At 43.3% G+C, this 14708-nt stretch overlaps 4 protein-coding genes across 4 annotated transcripts; 1 reads left to right on the top strand and 3 right to left on the bottom strand.

Moving 5' to 3' along the window:
• Positions 1 to 9204: 9204 nt before the first annotated feature.
• On the bottom strand, positions 9205 to 10084 carry LOC115771086. Its single transcript, XM_030716639.1, has 2 exons — positions 9535 to 10084; positions 9205 to 9478 (listed from the first exon to the last, which is right to left on the bottom strand). Exons 1-2 carry the CDS (start codon positions 10071 to 10073, stop codon positions 9313 to 9315), a joined length of 705 nt encoding a protein of 234 aa, XP_030572499.1. The 5' UTR covers positions 10074 to 10084; the 3' UTR covers positions 9205 to 9312.
• Positions 10085 to 10906: 822 nt separating this feature from the next.
• LOC115771224 lies at positions 10907 to 12087 on the bottom strand. The gene is made up of 3 exons (XM_030716825.1): positions 11489 to 12087; positions 11306 to 11427; positions 10907 to 10964 (listed from the first exon to the last, which is right to left on the bottom strand). Exons 1-3 carry the CDS (start codon positions 12085 to 12087, stop codon positions 10945 to 10947), a joined length of 741 nt encoding a protein of 246 aa, XP_030572685.1. The 3' UTR covers positions 10907 to 10944.
• A 304-nt stretch (positions 12088 to 12391) lies between these two features.
• Positions 12392 to 13486, top strand: LOC115771223. The gene is made up of 2 exons (XM_030716823.1): positions 12392 to 12882; positions 12973 to 13486. The coding sequence occupies exons 1-2, from the start codon at positions 12392 to 12394 to the stop codon at positions 13484 to 13486; spliced, it is 1005 nt and encodes a 334-aa protein (XP_030572683.1).
• A 63-nt stretch (positions 13487 to 13549) lies between these two features.
• On the bottom strand, positions 13550 to 14707 carry LOC115771222. Its single transcript, XM_030716822.1, has 4 exons — positions 14685 to 14707; positions 14522 to 14627; positions 13741 to 14218; positions 13550 to 13679 (listed from the first exon to the last, which is right to left on the bottom strand). Exons 1-4 carry the CDS (start codon positions 14700 to 14702, stop codon positions 13550 to 13552), a joined length of 732 nt encoding a protein of 243 aa, XP_030572682.1. The 5' UTR covers positions 14703 to 14707.
• Position 14708: the final 1 nt, after the last annotated feature.

The raw sequence follows: 14708 nt of genomic DNA, 5'->3' as shown, positions 1-14708 counted from the left end.
GCCAGCGAGCTGAGGGGCCGATTGCGGCAGGTGGCAGACGGCAGGCGGCAGGTGGAAAGGTTGCATTGGCCAGAAAACAGCGGGCAGAGTGCAGTGCGGGTCAGCTTGGGGGGCAGCCACATGAGTGGGCAGCAGCCGCTGGCAGAGTGCACTTTTGGGCGAAATCCTGAACAGCAGCAGTTGCCATTATAAGTAAATATATATATTAATCACTTTATCAATATATAGTTAACTCTTTGTACTGATTGATTGACTGACTGATTGATTAGCGGATCGGGCTATAAAAGCATGCTAAAACGGACCTTTGGAAAACTTCATCTGCAACTAATATAAAATTGGTTTATGCTCCTTTCAGCTGCAAAGATCTTTCACACATGTATAAAACTTCAATTAAAAGGTTTTTCACACTTTTCGGAAATTCACGCTCTTGGGTGAAACAGTGGGCCAAAGGTGTGGTGGGAGAAGTTTGGGGCTCAAACCCTTTTCCAAAAGCCTCATCTAGTTCTTCTATATAGATATAGATATATCTATAGTGTATCTGTATCTGTATATGTATCTGTATATGTATCTATATATGCATCTGTATATGTATCTGTATCTGTATATGTATCTGTATATGTATCTATAAATGCATCTGTATATGTATCAGTATCTGTATATGTATCTGTATATGTATCTGTATATGTATCTGTATATGTATCTGTATATGTATCTGTATATGTATCTGTATATGTATCTGTATATGTATCTATATATGCATCTGTATATGTATCTGTATCTCTATATGTATCTGTATATGTATCTATATATGCATCTGTATATGTATCTGTATCTGTATATGTATCTGTATATGTATCTGTATATCTATACCTATATCAATACCTATATCTGTATCTAGATATCTATATTCATATCTATATCTATATGTATTCCCTTTCGCGTTGCCAGCTTCCACAGAGATTTCACCTTGTCGCATTTGCATCACGACTGTCGCATTTATATTACGTATACGTTTCGCCAATCGATAGTTGACACGGTCATTGGGACGCGGCTGTGGCTGCAGCTGCACGCCAAGGCCGCAAAAGTGGCGACAAATGGTCACCAAATTGGCAGACGACGAGCCTTGAAGCTGCCACAGGCGCCGTTTGCAGTTGCGTCATGTTGCCACTGAAAAAGGACGCCGAATATCTGCTCAAAGGAGTCCAATTGACGTCAACTTCACGTTGCGCACTCGACGAGCTCTTCACAGTGATAAATGATTTAAGCTGAGTGCACAAAGAGCTGTTCGAACTTTGACTCAATTAATTTATGAGTTTACAGATGAGTTTCGCTGCCAACTGCATTTAATTGCGTCACGTTATGCAAAAAAAAAAATAATTAATCAGAATGCAAACGTGCTATTCAATTGAGATCGAGACATGTGAGACGCGATAATGTGAAAATTGCTGACATTAAAAATACTCTTAACTCTTAACCGAGGCTGCCAGGTTTGAACCAGACCTTGGTTCGAATACGGAACTTCAGTTTATTTTTTACTATGAACCAAAGTATATATACATATATTCATATAAATTTAATCAAAAATATAAAAACTGAAAGATACAAATATATATAAAAATCTAAAAACTTTAATGAAAGATCCCTTTCCAAAGTAAACATAACTTTGGCCCCAAGCATAGCATTGATCTAATAAGATTTGAAAAATGCCAATTTTCGGGTAAGGATCAAATTTAGCCCGCATCTTGTATATGAAAATATCGATGTTCTGCAATATTTTCAGCACAACGGGCAATAAAAAATTTAATTTATTTATTTATTAAAATGGTTTACAAAAATATTTCATATATGAAAGAAGAGGACCTAAATCTGACCTCAAGGATGTGAAAAAGTAGGTTACTTGAACAGAAACTACAAAATGAAATTGATTTCCAGTGTTGCAAAACTCATCAAAGAGAAACCTATCGATAAATGTCACAGTTGATGACTATCGTTAGTTTTTTTCGGCTGTTAAAAAAAGTTTTATAGAGATATTTGAAACTTATTTGATAACTTGAATACATCAAATAAAATTTAAGCAATACCTTAGCATAGCTAATATGTTTGAAGCACACTCTACAAAAATGTTGATCTTGGCTATTTGTTTATTAAATGTGGCGCCAGCAGCCGCTGGCGTCAAACTGTCGTTTAATGATTTGCGATTGGAAATGCATTTGATTAAATATTGTCGCCCAAAGGTATTTATTTGTCCGCTGTTGACTGCAAAAGCAGTGCAAACAATTGGACACAAGTGAGTGTACATTCGCATCATGATGCACTCGTCTATGTGGATATATATTTATTTTTTGCGTGCTGCTGCTCTTAATGCCATTTGTTTTTATTGCAAATTTCACAGTGCAAATTGCAATTAGCGGCAATTCGAGCGCATTTGCATTGTGCGTACGGCATGAGTCCGGCGGAGACAGTTGCCTCCCGTTGCCCCCCCCGACTGCCGCCCGGTTGACCAGTTGACCAGTTGACTGGGTGACTGAGTGACCCACTGGGCAAACAGTTGCAGTTGCAGTCGCTGGCGAAGTGCGTCTGAGTGCAACACTCGTCGTTTGCTGTTTATTTAATGAAAGTAAGTACACACTGGCTGCCACAAGCCGCGGCCGCAGCCGCAGCCGCAGACGCAGCCGTGGCCTGTGAGCAGCGAAAGTAGCTCACTCTCACAGCGAGCTGCCGGCTGCACTTAATGGCTTTATTTGCTGAGACCACGCAAGGGGAGGGAAGGGGGAGTCTGCCACTTGGCAGCCAAACACTTGACAGTTGTGCAATAAAATTGCAAAATTATTGCGTCGAGCACTGGACACTGCCCACATGGAATGGCGACCGCTTACTTCGGCTCCGGCTCCGGCTCCGTCTCCGTCCCAGTCGTCGTCTATTGCCACATGATTTATCAGCAAAAACTCACACGCTAATAGAATTTATATGGCGCTGCAGGATCAGCCCACACGCTCGTAACACCACACACACACACACATTCGCTGTTTTGGTGTTGGCCACAAAAGTCCCGCCAAGTCAACCTAATTGATAAGCAAATTTCGATAAGCGTCTGTCAAAATGTTTGGCTTACAATTTACACATGTCAATCAATAACTGGCAGTCGCTGTTATTGTTGTTGTCCGATCGTCTAGCTGTTACACTAGTCAGCCAGCCCATTGTCGTTGATTTATACACTGTCGAGCATCGGTGTCATAAATACAAACAGATGATGTTCCGCATTCCTTAAACGGCTTCGCGTTATTTATGCGCATCGCTGATTGAGCTTTGACTTTGACACTTTATGGCCACTTAAGCAACAGTTGCTGCAGATACTTTTGACTGTTGCAGTTTGATCACGGCTTAGATACACACACTCATACACACATATCATTATTTATACAGTCTGAGATATTAATTTATTAATGTTGGAAGATAGCTTCACTTCATATACATTAACTATTTTACTCTGACAGGGAGTATTGGCTATCAAATCTGTTTGGCAAGGTGACTATTGAAGCAAAAACAAGTAAACAAAAGTATAGAATACAAATTTCAAGGGTACTTGGTCCACAAACTAATGCATCAATGATTGATGCACTAATGAAAATTAATGTCATTGCGTGTGCAATTATTATTAGACAAGCTGTATTAAAAGGGTGAAGTAAAAAAAAACTAAGCAAGTTCGTAAATGATATTCAAACGATATTCAAAGGTACTCGGTCTGCAAAGTAATGCATCGACGATTGATTCAGTAATGGAAAAGATTTTTAACTTTCATTGTAATGCAATTATTGTTATAAACTCCCAAAGGGTATTCCTTTTTGGCCCTAAAAAGTATTTGACAAGGTGCTTTTAGGAGTAAAGACAAAGTAAACAAGTTCGTAAATGATATTCACAGGTACTCGATCGACAATGCAATGAATCAACGATTGATTCACTAATGAAAGTTAATGTCATTGCGTATATTTGGCTCCCAGTCGGAAGCCAAAATCGCATTATCACAAGCAAATCGAGTCGCAATGAAATTAACTTCGAATGCAGTCAAACAAAGCAATTAAAATAGATTAATAATAAAAAGAAATAAATGCAATTGATGTGAACATTGCCGCAATTACTTTAATTGAATTGTTCCTGATTGAAGCAACAATTAAAGCAGTTCCACAATTTGTATTTTAGTGCTTCGGATATGCATAACAAATGAAAGCAAATTGAAACTGAAACCGAAGCCTGGTTTATTGATTTGCTCGGGTATTTAAATTTTAGTTAAACATTTGTTTTAAGCCTTAAACCGATTTGCTGCGGCTTATCAACTGGGCTCAACAATTATTTTGCGCAATTAAATTGGCATTGACAATGCTTTAAATGCATTTCGAAACGGGGCAAAAATTGATTTACTGGCATTTGTTTATCGGCAAATTGTGCGAGTGATTGCACAATTAAAAGCTACAATTGTTAACAATTAATTTGATTTATTTTATTTTTTAATTGCATCTATTCAGACTTATGCACGCCTCTGCTGCCCAATTTGTGGCAAGCTGCAGCCGCAATCATTAGGGCTTCTGTCAAGCCCTTGACTGGATGCATTGACGCCGCCCGGCCGGCCGGGCTATGCATATCAGTTTATCAAGCCGTCAGTCACACATTCAACATCGCGCTGACAGTTGCTGTGGATGCCACACTGTGCTACATGTGGCACATTTTCCACAGCGCTTCATTATGCGCATTTCCGGCTGACTCCCCACATGCCTTGCCAGCCCTGGCCAGGCAAGGCAGCTTTCCTTCCTTCCGTTCAGCCGCCTGGTGCAGGTATAACGACACGACAACACATGCCAGGCATTCTACAGCTCCTGCTCCCACTCCTGCCCCAGCTCCAGCTCCTCTGCGGCATTTTGTGCTGCATTCTTGTGGGCGTTGGCGTGGGCGTGGGCGTGGGCATGCACTTGGTTGCGCTCGCATGCCACAACAATGCCGCACTATAGAATAATAATAGTGAGTGTTTGGTTTCTGATGGGCGGCGCCGTTGACCTATCACATGGCTATGTCACAACTTTTTGACATGCTCGTGTACTTGACCTGCCAGCCGGGCGCATATATGGGGCCTGGGGCCCATGTAATGGCTGCTATTTGGGCAACCTTAGAGGCGGCTATTAGGAGATTTTGACACCTTCATAATTAAAAGTTTATACTGTTTGCACATTTTACACGAATAACAACTTTAATTAAATCTGAACAACGATGTTCGGGTGCGATCGAGTGCATATCTATTGGCTCTGGCTGGCATAGCTGAAGGTTAAAGTATGCAGCTATGTTCAAAATGAATAATAAACAGAAAGTAAGGGCATCTTCGGCATGCCGAAGGCTAATACCCTTGTAGAAATTTCCCTTTTGTATGTGATTATAGTGGAGCTTGATGAAGGAGTGTGAGGAAAATAAGGAAAACTGAATATTTGGCCATATAAGAAACTTTCTTTTCCACCTATTTATATATCGATGTTGAGGAGATGTTGCTTAAAAGAATCTACTTTTCAACCGATCGTTCCTATGTCAGCTATGATATATAGTGATGATATAGTGCTCCGATCCATATGGTTGTCACACATGTACTGCTTGATACAGAAGGACGGACATATACAAGACTTAATAACGATAGCCTTAAAAACTGAGAGACTAGTTCTAATAGAAACAGACAGACAGACGGACAGACAGACGGACAGACAGACGGACAGACAGACGGACAGACAGACGGACAGACAGACGAACAGACAGACGGACAGACAGACGGACAGACAGACGGACAGACAGACGGACAGACAGATATACAGACAGATGGACAGATGCTGATCTCAAATATATATACTTTATGGGTAAGGAGATGCATTCTTCTATACGTTACACATTAATTGACAAAATTATAATACCCTCTACAAATACACAAAAAATATAATCGCAGCATTACAGTAAATGTCCACCTGAACTCTCCACTTCCACTTCCAATTCAGCTTACAGATCGCCAAATTTACCAAAATAATAAATATTCCCAGACACACATTTTAAGCTGCAATGAAATACAACTTTCTCATGCTGCGCCGCCGCCCCAAAAATATAAACTATCAAGCACCATAACTATGGCTAATTGCGAGCGGAAATAAGTAAACAGAACTGAACTCGCATCTAATGCACAGTTCAAGTGATTAACCCAATTGATGCATAAACAGATAGCTGCAGCAGCGGCAGGCTTTGGCCATTTGGGCATTGTTTATAAAGTTGGCCCAATGAATAAGCCGAAGCGAAGTTAATTAATTGCAGCAGCCAACGACAGTTGCAGGGGCAGCGTTTACCGGCAGGTGGTCAGCGCGGGCCGGAAGGGTGCGGTGGGGGGGTGGTGACTGTGATGGGCCGCCCAGGCAGGCGCCACTAACTAGTTTTTTTTTTTTGCTCTTCCGCCCGCTGCTGTGCGGCCCCAAACAACAAATGAAAATAGAACTTTAATTAAGGCAGAAGCAGAGGGGAAATAAAATATGCCCATAGTTGAATAAAGAAAATAGTTGCAACGCCCGCAACGCCCCCCACACACACACACAGAGAGAGAGAGAGAAATGTTCATATGCAAAACAGCGGGTTGTCTGCAACTATTTAAAGACGCGCTGCAGTTGCCCTCATTCTACAGACATCTAGTATATATTTAGTATATATACGAGTGTGGAGGCTGCTTTAAGCCAGGCAGAAGAGATGCGAGACTGACAGTTCACAGCCCAAAGGCCCACTTGCTTCTAAGGTTGTTGTCGCTTGTTCTTATTGTTGTTGTTGTTGTTGCCTTCCTGCCTGCATTTAATAGCCTTAAAGCACATACATATGTGTATGTTGGTTGTGTTGCACAAGTTTTGTTAGCTAATGATAACAGCAACAGAAATAAAAACTAACATAAAAAAGCTGCGTGCTGTTGAGCAAACACAAAGGCTGCGTTGGCGCGGCGTTGTCTGTTCGCAAGTATTTGAGGAGCCGAGCTGAATACAGTTGAGAACTCCACTCTGCTCTCGGCTTGTGGAACTTTAAGATGATGTCAGGCATTAATCGAATTTCGGCAGCCAGCTGGAACATAACTCAATGTATTTAATTTAATTAAACAGACACATTCAGGCCATAACTACTAAGGACTCCCATGTCTGAGCCACTGGCAGATTCTATTAGGGAAAATAATTAATGAATTCATCAGCGCTGAGTGCAGTCGTTACACTCGAAGCCAGCGCCTGTTGAAAGCACTTTCATAGCTAAGGCCTAGATATCTGGCATAGGCGCCTAAAGTTGGCCAAAACTAACATGTGAGCACTTTAGGGGTTTGAAAGCTCAAGTAGCCATGCTGAAGCCAAGAGCTCCAGCCTGAGCCACTGCACAATGATGTTATGATGATGAATGCATCAGTAAATGAGCAACAGAAAGGGAGGCGCAAAATTAGACAGAGAGAGACGGAGAGAAAGAGAGTGAAAGTAAGAGTTGGAGTATAGGCAGCATTAACTTTTATTAGAATATAAGCCCAACTTTTTAAATCAACACACTTACACACTGCATGAGTATGCAAGGGCTTACTTGAATTCATGAGAATCGCAGAGTAAGGCGATGTTTAAATATGCATTTTTTCTGCCAAACATAATCTGTGTGGCATGCAACTTAAGCATAAGCTGATTATTGAAAAAAGCGAACAATTAAAAAATGTGTTCTGTTTTCCCATTATTTCCCATTAAGGACTTTTATACTTCAGTGCAATTCCACTTAGTTGCCATAGAGCTGTAGCTCAATCCAGTTTCACACATTTCTTATTTAAGCTTAATTTGAGTCTTTCATTATTTGGCTGAGCTTTCCTTGGGCACACAACGACAACGACAACGACAGCGTCTGCCTGTTGTGGCCTTTATGACGCATACGCCCCGTTGGCAGTTGCACCTTGAAAATTCTGCTGTCCTGGCCCGAACTTTTGGCCCTGCTCCAAACGTGCACAATTATGAAATGTGCTCTCTTCTTCTTTTGTTGAACCAAAACTTTTTTGCCACATGCCATAAAAATCGTTAGCATGGCATTTTGATGGTAAAGAGTCGCCTGCAGCTGCCTCTCTCTCGCGCTCTCGCTCTCTGCTCTTGATGTGGGTCAGTTACGTGGCCACAGGGGCCACAGAAGTTTGCCGGGGCCAGCGCCTGGCCTGGCTGGCCTGGCTGGCAAGGGAAATGCAATTCAATCCAAGGCTGAGCCGCAAAAGTTTTCATTGAGCGTTTTCAATTTCAATGGTCTCGATTTCACACGCCTCGAATGCGAACCCAATCCGCAGCCAAACACGCATCTACATAGTTTTGCGCCACGCTACGTGCACGCTCTGCAATTGGAGTTTGTGGCATGTGGCATGCAGCAAGTGGCAAGTGGCATGTGATTGTGGTCTGCGTGGCCTTTAAGCAAAGCCACAACAAAAATGTTAGCCAAAATATTTGAATTTTATTTCAGGCCCAGACCGGCTGACAATGCCGCCTAATGCGCGTATTTATAGGTGACTCGGGCGAAAAACATTTAAATATAGTATATAAATAAATATGTATAAAGATACATATTTATCATAATGTGATAATCCCGTTGTAGGCGTTGGCTTTTTGACCACTAAACGATTTTTTCGCAGTGATTTATAGTACGCAGCCAAAAAATACGAAACATTAAGGCGTGTAAAGATCTTCTAGGTATTATACTTATAGAAACACATTAGCCAAGGCTGCGAATTATGAATAATACCTATTAATAAAGTGTGCTAACGCTTAAGGAAAATTGTGCTTAATTTTTAGGCTGAAAACTGATGAGTCTAATAATATAATTAATATATATATAAATAAATATAAGCAGAAGTTAACTTACCTGTTGAAGGCGCACGCTAAGACGTGGTTTTGGGCAATTCCACCTGCGACTGCGGAAAATACGCGGAAATCTGAAATGAAACAAAATTTCTTGGTTAACAATGAATCTATAAAAAAGAAGTTATATAAAAAGAATTAAATTAATTATATATAACTGCTTTATATATATATATATGTATAGCCGGTATTTTCCGGCGTTGCCTAATGTTATAATTTATATAAATGAAAATATTATCTAATATGAAATTTAAGCCAAAAATGAATAAACATAATGTTTAAAATATGCACAACCAATTGTTGCTGTCCATATTTAAAGTACATAAATAAACATTTATTTATTATTTCAATACATATTTTTTGAACCTTTCAATCCAAGCTACTTTTGATTTACTTTTAGTATCCTTGCTCAGGACAGTCGCAGATTTCTTAGCTGCAAGTTCCTTACGCCTGAGGTGCAGGTGATAGGAATGCTGGCGTTGCACATCTGAGAAGTGGGTTGGAAATAGGTTGAGCCCGGGCAGTAGTAGAGGGCACCGTACCAGGAACTAGAGCTCAAGTAGCAGTAAATGTACCTAAATGCGGGCTGGGTTAAAATCGAATTGGCCACCGAACGGATTAGAATACATACTCCTTGCAGGTTGTTTCCAGCGTATTGCCATAGGGAAAGCGTCCAGCCTTCTGGATATATCTGCAGTAAGTGGTGGGATCCAGGATAGAGCCCGGAGACAATGTCGTGGACATCTCGTCATCCACCAACGGACAGGTGGCCTGTGAACCGGATGATGCAATGCCGCAAATGTTGGGATTTTCCAGGTTGCAGACATAGTTGGGAGCACAGCTGCCGGTGATCGACGATGGAGTGACTGTACCCAGGCACAGAGCAAACGTGCGAACGCCCAGGCAGGCATGGGTCATACCTGCGTTGCACATTAGGCAGCTGTTACATGACCTCATGGCGCTGTTGACCTGGCAAATCGCCTCCTGCGCCGTGCAATACGAGCCCGATGGACAGCTATTGATTGGCTGGACGGGTAGGTTGTCCTCGCAGAACATAAACTGTGTTTCCGAGACGCAGGCCGCATTCGAGGATGCGGAGCAGATATTACAATCGCCCCGGCAATCCTGGACTCCGATGGCCAGCAACAGCAGCACCAGCACGCGCAACATCTTTGAGCACAACTGCAGTGTTGCACTGCCCGGCAAGTGCATTTAAGATGTGCTTTTAATCTAATCTGCACTATAGCCGAACATATGAGTTGCGTAAGCGCAATCGTAAAAAATATTAAATAATAAACAAATCTTTGTTTAGCCTCTTTGAATTTATGATGAAGCCGCTTTTAGCGCACGGGCCACAAGGAAGCAGATGTCTAAAAACCGAAAGCCCTTAGAATTGATAAGGTTATAGATACATTTAAAATGATCTAAACTTACATCCTACCAAGTAATTTGTAAATAATAAAATAAAAATGTAAAATGTTCAGCACATTGGTGAAGATCATGAAGGCTGACAATAAATATTGCTGCCTGTAAATATGCATCTCATTTTTTTTAACAGACCTAAAAATATATAAAAATGCTTATAGTGTTTTTACTTCTTTAAATACATTTAGCAGCAATTGGCGCAGTGCCATAATGAAACAACCCAAAATCCCTTTCGACGATAAGGATATATTTAAAATGCTTTAAATAAATATTTAAAATAAATGAACGATTTTGGGCACACTGGCAAAGGCCATTAAAGCGGGCAACAAATTCTGGCGCCAGAAAGTATGCAATGGATTTTTAACAGCGCATTATGTGAGGCTTTGGGTTTAATCTCTTCCCTGTGATTTGACTTAAGACGATTTGACAAAATTAAGACTACTTTATAAAATAATCACATCAAAGAATTTTTTTATGAATTTTAATTTAGACTGACCTGATAGGTAGACCTATAGTTCTTGCCAAGCTCCGGGAATAGGGCAACCAGTTTTTCTCCTTCCAGAAGAAGCAGGTCGCCTTATAGAATTATACGATCGTTTTACTCGCTCTTTTTAATTTATATACCTAGTGGATCACCTGCAAAATGATGCGAATTATTAAATGTATATAATAAATAGGGAAGAGTATATATATATATATATCAATTTTTTAATATAAGATATACACTTGATGTTTAGTTAAATGCCCGATAAAAGCTTTTTTTATTGCTTCAAAGACAGCTATTTTAAAAAGTTAAGCTTTTTATTGGCGCAGATTTCGCAGAGATAGTAAAATCTTAACGCAAGTTGAAGGTCTTATCTATAAAAACTGTGTGCACACAAATAAATAAAGATTTCTGGAATGTGTGAGTAGTTCAAGGAATTCAAATATATATTTTTGATGAAGATTTAATTGAAATAATTAAGCAAAAAGACAACCTGGAAGCGTTGATTTGGTTGTGCCGCACACCAAGTTCCAGCCATTGAAATAGGGTTTATCAGTGGGGCAATCAATAATGCGACCCACCCACGATTGTATATAGAATCGGCAATAGATGTAGCTGAAAGGCGGAAGCAAACAATGAAAGCAGCTAGAACATAGTAAAGAAAACGCGGGCTTACCTGGTGCACTCGGTGTCATTGGGTATAGCATGAATGGGAATACCCTTAAAGGAAGCGGTGCAAAAATCATCGATAGATACGGTGGGGCTCTCCAGTGTGGTGCTCTCTGTGTCGTCCTCAGTGCTTGGCTGCTCTGTGGTTGCCGGCTGCTCTGTGGTTGTCGGCTGCTCTGTGGTTGACAGTTGCTTCGGGCAGGTGGCACTTGTCGTAGTCGCATTGCCGCATATCTCCGGCAGATATCTGTTGCACACCAGCTGCTCGCCGCAGTTGACCGTGATATTGGATGGTCGATTGCCGCCCAGGCACAGGGCAAAGGTGCGCGTGTCCATGCAGGCAAAGGTGCCCAGTTCATTGCACTCGCCGCAGCCCTCACAGGCGACAAGTGCTGCGTTCTGTTGGCAAATCGGCAGCTGGCTGGTGCAGTAGCTGCCGGCGGGGCAGGAGTTGATGGGTCCCGTGGCCTGGTTATTTGAGCAGAACTGAAATTCCCGCTCCGAGATGCAGGCCACGTTGCTACCGACGGCGCAGGCATTGCATTCTGCCTGGCAGCCCTGGCTGCCAATTGCAATGGCCAAAATCGCAGTGAGTAGACGCCGCATCTTGAAATGCAACTGGCTGAACGATGCACGGCAGGAGCTTTTTAATCGTAATAGGAACTGCAATCTTGTCTAATCTAACTGGAACACAAAAGCAAATCATGTATGGGAAAGTGAGCAGAGACTTTGTTTTTGTTGTGTTGCTTTCTTTATGGCCCTTTTGATAAGCCAAAGCGCAAGCAAGGTCTGTGGGCTTATCTAAATTATCTAAAAACAGTTGCTTAGACAAGGTCAAGCCGAAATTAGTTGCCGAAAATTACTATTTAAAGAGAGACAACGATCCATAAAGAACATACAATTGTGTGAAATGTCTACGAAGGAGATGAAACTTTTTGGATGCCTGCTGCAGCTGATGTGCCTGTGGGCCAGCGCCAAAGCCACTTGCAATGTGTGCAATGCCGTCAACAGCATGGCCTGCTACTCGCTCAACCAGACGCAGGCCTGCGATGCAAGTGGCCTGCCCACGCGCATACCCTATAGCTGTCCCGACGGCTATGTGTGTGTGAACAGCGCAGCAGGCGTGCGCTGCCAGCCCAGCAGCAGTGGAACGGGCGCCTGCCAGGAATGCAACAAGTGTGACTTCACCAGGACCTTTGCCTGCACCGGAACGAACACCTTTGCGCTCTGCCTGGGCACGGATGCGCCGCAGAACTCGCTGGGCACCTGTGCTGCGGGCTATGTGTGCAACAATCGTGATGAGCGGATTTGCGGACTGGACACGCAGGTAGTGCCCACCTGTTCCTATGCAGATGAGACGACAACAACGGCCGCAACAACTGCAACAACGGCAACAACTGCAACAACGGCAACTACGGCAACAACTGCAACTACGGCAACAACTGCAACTACGGCAACAACTGCAACAACGGCCGCAACAACAACCACGGTAGCCACGCCCTCGACTAGCGATGCCAGCGCCTACTGCGCCGCTGTCCAGGCCCAGGGCAACTATGCGGTGGGCAACTATACGGCAACGACTTGCCGTCAGTATATCAAATGTTTCCTACTGAATGGCAGCTGGCGTGGTCAGACATATACGTGTCCGGGCAGCACATACTTCAGTCCCAGCAGCAGGCTGTGCGTCACCACGGTGCCCGCCACGTGCTACACACCGCTGAGCACCACCACGACCACCACAGTGGCGCCCACCACCAGCAATCCGAATGCATATTGCGCCAAGATGCAGGCAGAGGATTACTACCCGGTGGGCACCACGGCCAGCACGACTTGTCGTCAGTATATCTACTGCTTTGAGCTGAACGGCAGCTGGAAGGGTAAGCTGTACACCTGTCCGGGCAGCACCTACTACAACAGCTCCAGCAAGACGTGCGTCACAGCGCTGCCCGCCACCTGCACGAGTGCTGTGGCCAGCCTGAGCCTCAACGGCGTGGATCTGGAGTGACAGTTGCAACTATCTATTATAATTATAAATCTATTATTATTATTAAACGTCATATTATATCAATCAAGCTGTGCAGTTGGCGGGCAACAGGTAGGAGCAGCGTTCTTTTTCCGCCTCGAAATAGGAGCTCGCCGTGCAATCGTATTCCACGGCTATTATCTTGCCACTGGTGGCAAAGTAGCAACTGATATAACTATAACAAATAGAATGTGCATTAATTAGAGCTTGAAATTGAGCTAATAATTTCTACAAACCGTTTGCAGTTGGGATCGCGCGGCACAGTTTCGTAGAGTCCCGACTTGGCCCTCAGCTCGCACACCTGCTGCGCCGTCAGGGAGCTGGGCGTTGTGGGCTTGGCTGTGGTTGCCACTGTGGTCGCCACTGTGGTGTCCTCTGTGGGGCTGCTCACCAGATCGTCGTTTAGGTCACAGGTGTAGTTTTGACCAGCCCGCTCGGCCACACAGACCACATCGGTGCTGGCATCGCAAACGTAGCCCGCCGGGCAGGTGCCCAGCGCGCCCGTCGGCTGTGTGGCACCGTAGCACATTTGGAACAGGCGTCGACTCTGGCAGGCGAATTTATAGTTGCGATTTGCACTGCATTGGCCACATTTGCTGGTATCGCCGCAGCTGGGAGGCCGCTGGGCGCTTGCCTGCAGGCAGATGGCCGTCCTGTCGGTGCAGACGGTGCCTTCCAGGCAAGAGTAAATATGATCCGTGTGTGGCGTGCCATCTGGAAGATAATATTAAAGGTATATATTTATTGACTTGCATCGAAATCGGCTTTGCAACCTCGACTCGCGCTTTCGAGCGAGAATTTTGAACTGCTCGACCTTGCAACATGTTCGAGCGAAGCTCAAACAACTAGCTCGGACACAACCGCAACTTGATGCAAGCTCGAGTCGAGACTAGAATCACAGCTCGCTCGATCGAAATAATTGCGCGAGTATTCAAAACGCGTTTCGGTGGACTCGATGCAGGGCTTTAATATACTTATCTTGCACTCGAATATTTTAATAAGCTGTAATTTACGCACCTCCAAAACACAAGTAGAAGGATGTGGAATTGATGCAGGCCACCTGATTCGTTTGGCAAACATTGCAGTCCGCCAAGATCCCAACCAAAAACCAGGCTAGTGCGAGCTTTGGATGAAGATATGTTTGTACTGTTTATCATGCGAATATCCTTGCTAAACTTACCACGCCCACAATTTGCATAAAATT

The sequence above is a fragment of the Drosophila novamexicana genome, unplaced genomic scaffold (assembly GCF_003285875.2).
Source record: "Drosophila novamexicana strain 15010-1031.04,08,12 unplaced genomic scaffold, DnovRS2.1 tig00000024-arrow-pilon, whole genome shotgun sequence".
In the NCBI taxonomy this organism is placed as follows: Eukaryota; Metazoa; Arthropoda; class Insecta; order Diptera; family Drosophilidae; genus Drosophila; species Drosophila novamexicana.
This window is presented reverse-complemented; position numbering and strand designations above follow the sequence as displayed.

Coding starts and splice junctions, on each gene's coding strand:
- LOC115771223 (XM_030716823.1), top strand. CDS start 12,392: ATGTCTACGAAGGAGATGAAACTTTTTGGATGCCTGCTGCAGCTGATG. Junction 12,883..12,972: donor GCAACAACGGCAACAACTGC/AACAACGGCAAC, acceptor AACAACCACGGT/AGCCACGCCCTCGACTAGCG.
- LOC115771224 (XM_030716825.1), bottom strand. CDS start 12,087: ATGCGGCGTCTACTCACTGCGATTTTGGCCATTGCAATTGGCAGCCAG. Junction 11,428..11,488: donor AATGACACCGAGTGCACCAG/GTAAGCCCGCGT, acceptor TCCGCCTTTCAG/CTACATCTATTGCCGATTCT. Junction 10,965..11,305: donor AACCAAATCAACGCTTCCAG/GTTGTCTTTTTG, acceptor ATCATTTTGCAG/GTGATCCACTAGGTATATAA.
- LOC115771222 (XM_030716822.1), bottom strand. Junction 14,219..14,521: donor CTTCTACTTGTGTTTTGGAG/GTGCGTAAATTA, acceptor ATTATCTTCCAG/ATGGCACGCCACACACGGAT. Junction 13,680..13,740: donor CGCGATCCCAACTGCAAACG/GTTTGTAGAAAT, acceptor TATTTGTTATAG/TTATATCAGTTGCTACTTTG.
- LOC115771086 (XM_030716639.1), bottom strand. CDS start 10,073: ATGTTGCGCGTGCTGGTGCTGCTGTTGCTGGCCATCGGAGTCCAGGAT. Junction 9,479..9,534: donor CTGGAAACAACCTGCAAGGA/GTATGTATTCTA, acceptor GCCCGCATTTAG/GTACATTTACTGCTACTTGA.